This window comes from Raphanus sativus, chromosome 5, assembly GCF_000801105.2.
Source record: "Raphanus sativus cultivar WK10039 chromosome 5, ASM80110v3, whole genome shotgun sequence".
NCBI lineage: Eukaryota > Viridiplantae > Streptophyta > Magnoliopsida > Brassicales > Brassicaceae > Raphanus > Raphanus sativus.
In genome coordinates, this window is record NC_079515.1 from 1,097,905 (window position 1) to 1,103,904 (window position 6,000).

Consider the following 6,000-nt stretch of genomic DNA (forward strand, 5'->3'; position numbering starts at 1 on the left):
GAAAAGTACCCGAAAAACCGTAAAAGTACCTGAATATTTACCTAAAATCAGACCTGAAAACTCAAAAAATATCTGAATACCCAAATTATATTTTCTGAAAATCCAAAATTACACTCAAAATTTGAAATTATACCCGAAAATACGAACCTAAAACTTAAAAAAAGATTAGAAATACCAAAAATATACTCAGTCACCCAAATATACCTAATATATAAAATAAATCTTGGGTATTTCGGGTACCCGATCGGGTCTCGGTTCGGGTCCGGGTCTTACCCGAGACCCGCGGATCCAAAATAAAAAGATCCATATGAGTACTTATAATTTTTCGGGTCGGTTCCGGATCGGGTATTTTCGGGTCGGTTCCGGGTCGGATCCTCGGGTCCGGGTAAAATGCCCAGGCCTAGTGAATGAATTTTGTTTTTTTTTTTGGTGTTATACCACCCAATTTTCCAAGTTAATAAAAGTTCTTCAATTTGTTTATCTAGAATTTCGTTTTCTGGATATGCATAGGTTTTGTCCTCGAAATATTGAGTGAATATTCAATACTTGTAAACTTTCACTTGATGTTTACAAGGTTAGATCTAGTGGCAGAATTTGGATTTACAAAAAAAAAAAAAGATTTTTGTCTTCACTATTGGTTATATTAAGATCTTGCTTCGAGTTGTTAACTAAGGTTTGTGTTCCGGAGAGCAGGAATCGACAAGAATAGATTTTCTGACGAACCCAGCTGTGTTATGCTCTTCCATTTTTTTTTTCTTTATATAACAAAGTATAATGTATTGACAATGCCAATTCTGAATTCCGTTTACAATTAAAACACACTAATTAAAGCGTTGTGTTAATTCCTTTACGACCAACGATAATCTTATACCAATTATTTGCATAGCCCATGTTCATTAGAAGATATATGTGAGCCATCTTGTTAAGATATTTTTTTCAATATGTATATTTTTATTTTATATGGTTGTGTAGGTTGATATGCATTTGAGCTAATTAATTACTTGTTTTGCTGAGAATTTGCTATTAGTTTTAACGTGTGGCTTACAGTGTTAAAGTTTCATAGTAGAAATGAGATTCACATATAGTATAAAATATAAAATTCATTAATTTTATACCAGATTGTATTATGGCTTAGAATTTGTATAATCAGTTTCTTTGAGAAACTGTAATCCGTATTAGTTTCTAATTATCTAATCTATTAAAAGTAAAGTACAAATTTAAAATAACCCAGATTTTTCCTAAAGAATTACAAGTGAATGTCATTTTCTTTTTTTACTCTTAATCATAAATAATTTTAATAAATAAAATTACAAAATACATAATAGATATTGTTTCTTTAAAATATCATATGTGTTACACCAGGTTACCTAATATTTAACTAACATAAAAGATTGAAATCTTTCATTTCCTAAACAAATATAAATCATAAAAACAAAAATCTGCAACAAAATTATGTTGTAGGAGTATGTTTTCCAAGATTTTAATGTTTGGTAAATAATACTTACTTTAATTTTGGGGTGATTTTCTGATTTTTATAATATGAGTCGGTTTGAAATGTATATTTTTCAAAATATTGATTCGAATACGAATTAAAAATGTTAAATTATTTATCAAAGTATTTAGAAGTGTGTCTTTAATATTTTCATTCAACTAAGTAATAAACAGACGTGTTATTATTAAAAAAAGTTGAAAAAAATTATTTTCAATTCATATGGAATATGGAGATTAAAAAAAATGAAAACATGAAATATGAACAAATATTTAGAAACAACATTGTGATACATCTTTCTTCTATGGTTTTGGTATTTATGATATTTTATCTAAAATTCTTTTCTTTTCGATTGAGTAGTTTAAATATGTAAACATAACAAAAGAATTTTGAAATTAAATTTAAAAATAGTAGTATCAGTAAGAAACATAAAATAGATATCTTAAAATGAGAAACTCTAATGTGATATTGATCAATAAACCCCAAATTTCTGTTTTTGAAGTTAATAAAAGGAGAACAAAACATAAAAGATTAGATTGTACAATTAATATTCGACATTTTTTTAAATAAGACGTATCATTTGATGTAAAATGTATCGTTTAGAGAGGTGCTTGATGTATCACTAATGGGTATCGTTCACCAGCGAACTAGAGGAGTTTGAATCTGTTTTGAAATAAGGTTAAGTATAAATCAATAAGTTTTGAAATAAGGAGAACTAGCTGCGATGGACTAATCAAGACATCATTGCCATGGCTCGACTCGTTGATAAAACACACAAAGAGTATAAATATCGACAACAAGTACACCGTACTTAACAAATGGTACACTCTTATTTTAGTGATAGCTCAAGCCAAAAGATCTACTTAGTAGATGCAATCTTGTAGAACATTAATTAAATGTATTAACTGGAAAGTGTTCAACGCAACTAGTAGACTTCGATTGTTTTTCTACTTCCAATAAAATTCATTACTCTGCACACGAACTAGCTTGATGATCCCTAGACACAAAATTTATTGTAAAAGAAATACTTATTTTCCATCTAAATCACAAAAAAACTGATACAAATCCTAAATCTCTTCGTTTCAGAAGAGCTTTTGACTTCATTTAGTATTTTATTTAATTAAATTACAAAACTAAGAGACAACAGAAGAAACTTTTATTACACGATAGATTCATAAAGAAAAGGAAAAAAATGGATGGACCGCAGCCATAGAGACTAAGGTAGAATAACAAGGCATCTGTTGAATCACCACATAACACAAGAGTAAAGCCAGTTCATGTCGGTCTTGGAACCTGTCGATAACAAAATCAAAACAACAAATAACAAAAATAAAACGATCTTTTAAAAAGGAAAATATAAAAGCAGATTAATTGATGTAAGATCTCTTTAGGATTCCAAGAAATTCGAATTATTTCAAGGAAAGAAAGAGAGAAACAGATGAACCCTAATGCCAAATCAGCTTTTCAGACTTCAGAGAACCATGAGAAGATAGAGAGTGTATGTGTGAGAGAGGAATAGATTTCCCATTTGCCAATGAACTCAATAAAATAATTCAAATCGCCATTATATACTGTTAAAGTTTACCCCAAGACAAGTAATTGTACTTTTAGAAGAAAACAACAAATTAATAATGAAGTTTGGATTTAGAAAGGGACTTAAAACAACAATATATATGAGACATATGTCACTCAACTCACAACAATCCATTTCAAGTGACAAATACATGAAATTTAACAATATAGGATATTTAATTTCATAAACAGTTGTACACATAATTAAATATTAACTGTAGATTTCATTTCCTTTTTTATTTAGCAGAAATAGTGAACATACACACATTTGACATTATAAGTGCTGCGAAAACAAAATAATTCTCCTTCTATTCTGAAAAGATATATGTTTAGAAAAAAGTTGCTTCAAATAGATATTTTTTTACATTTTCATTACATTAATTAATAGTATATTATAAACTTCAAAATAGATTCATGTTTATTAAATTTATTGGTTAAAAGTTATGGATAATAGTTAATTACGAAAAATTATATATTGGAAACTAAAATTTATATTTTTTAATAAATGTGAAAAATCTAAAATATACATATTTACTGAAACCACATTTTATAAAAATAGTGATTCTTTTACATGGTTATGCAAATATATCATCTCATTTTTTTCAGTCAAATGTGAACAAAAGATTCATTAATAAAAAAAACTCATTAACTTTTTTAATTCAATGTGAAAAACCTCGTCACAAATATTCAGTTACATAAACTGTCTTAAAGAAAGATATCATTTACTGTACAAACCGACACTCAACAAATAGCATTATACTGTATTATGTTTCTATCTTACGAAAGAATTTATATTACTTTGTTATGATGATTAGAATATATTGTAGAAGACAATTTAAGACTTTACCCCAATTGGGCTCCATCTCATGTCCTATTTTCAACATATCTATCTATCTATTATATATATATATATATATGTGGAGAGAGAGAGAGAGAGAGAGAGAGAGAGAGAGAGAGAGAGAGAGAGAGAGAGAGAGAGAGAGAGAGAGAGAGAGAGAGAGAGAGAGAGAGAGAGAGAGAGGAGAGAGAGAGAGAGAGAGAGAATATATATGAGATTTGAACCATTACCAGGAAATAAGCTTCACCATGTTGTAAGCTATGCATTCAAAAACCCAAACTGATCAGTAGGAAGAGAAACACCTGAGGAATTCACCAAAACCAATCTTCTCCAAATGTTGCTTTCATATCAATACCTCCGCTCGTCACTTCTGTTGGAACTCCGTTTATAAACACCATTATAGACCCTGAATTTCAAAATATATCTAATAATATGTAAAACATCAGCTTATTGCCTATCAAGATCGAGATTAGGCAATATTGGAGGAGCAATTAACCTAATAGTCCAAGAAGGCGGTTCTTTGGGTGAAACTCATCTGAAATTTGATTCCCTCCCCCTCTTTAAAATAGCTTTTATAGTAAAATTATGAGATCTAGAGAGTTTTTTGCTATCTAGAAGAACAGAAAATAACTTCAGGTATATAAGAAAAAAATAGACAATAGAACTTGCTCCCAAATACAAAATGTTAGGTAGTATCGGAAATATAATTAACAAAAGCTACTTATCAATTAAATTACCACATAAAAATCGGTTATTTGGTTGAAACCCACCCAGAATTGTTTTCTCCTACGTTTAAACAGCTTTACAATTTTAAAATGTTACTTTAATAGTCTTTCTGGGGAAAGAAAGAGGGTTTAGAGGAGAAAGCACTTCAGTTTACAAAGAAAAAAAAGAGGCATGCAAATTATTCATTTTGTTTACCTTGTTGGTAGTGATAATTGGAGCTTTGATCAGATGGGCACAAAATCGATTCGACATTTGAGCTATGATAATTATAGTGATGCTGATTAGCTCATGGTAACCATTTGACCAGACATTGTTAAGAGATTCTCCATGCCATTATTGCTATGATCATCACATCCAGCGCCATAAGAAGAGCTAGCTGAAGAAGTGGAAGAGGAGCTTTAACAGGAAGGAGGATATAAGAAGAAAGAAATACAAAGAAAGAAGGAAGGAACTTGAAAATGACCACCAAATAAGTAATTAGAAGTGCTACAACCTCCAAACCCAAATCACTTCCACTATGTTCTGGCAAGTTGTTGCTCACCATCATGGTCTGGTCACAAGTGTTGGTGACTGTGGCCGCTTCTGCTGCTGCAGCCTGGAGTTGCCGCTGCCTTCGGCGAGATCTTGACCGCCGGTTTTGAAACCAGTAGAAGACATTTGCATCTCCCACCTTTCCGAATTTCTCCAGCATCTTTCGTATCCTTACCGTCTCTTCTTTGGGAGGGTTAACCATAACACTGTTGAAGATTGACTCAAGTATGAGTATTTGTTCCGGCTTAGGTGACCATCGTGAGCGAACTGTTTCGTTTGAGGTGGACCGGAAGCGGAGGAAGAAGGAGAGTGGCTATGGCCGGTTGTGCTATGTGGTTTTTTTCTTTGTCCATTGTTTTCAAAAAAAAAATTGAAATTGTTTAGTTGATTCTTTTTTTTTTGTTGTTGCGTAATAAAAGAGAGAAAATGTTTTGTATGTTTATGACTTTGTGAGGTGTTTGACTATGTGTAAACCCATGAATTTATAGGAGGGAAGATTTCTTAAAATAATAGTTATATTTTTTTCCTTGTTTACTAAGTTACAATGTGGTTTTATCTTTATCTTTTAGAGGTTTTTGTTTAGAATATTACTTGAAATGTGTTTTTTACATATATTATGTTTTGCTATACCGCTAGGTGTACAAATATTAGACTATAAGTGTTAACGCGTACTTGGAGTAGATCTGCTTTGCAGGTGAAGATATAGCAAATATGCAAATCATATTTGAGCTTGGTCAGTATGGAATAGTCGTAGAATGTGTACAAAAGGTTTACAGTATTCCGTTTCCGTGTTGATTTGCATGGGCCAATTAAATTCACTATATGCATGTTCCAAGCTCAAAAA

At 30.8% G+C, this 6,000-nt stretch overlaps 1 protein-coding gene and 1 pseudogene across 1 annotated transcript in view; both read right to left on the reverse strand.

Moving 5' to 3' along the window:
- Positions 1-2,529: 2,529 nt before the first annotated feature.
- Positions 2,530-6,000, reverse strand: part of LOC130512428 (WUSCHEL-related homeobox 11-like) — a 5,107-nt gene continuing 1,636 nt past the window's right edge. The window contains exon 4 of the mRNA XM_057010398.1: positions 2,530-2,782. Within this exon, the coding sequence (XP_056866378.1) occupies positions 2,765-2,782 (18 nt within the window). The 3' untranslated portion in view covers positions 2,530-2,764. The remainder of the gene's footprint in view (positions 2,783-6,000) is intronic.
- Positions 3,043-5,878, reverse strand: LOC130495106 (WUSCHEL-related homeobox 11-like; annotated as a pseudogene).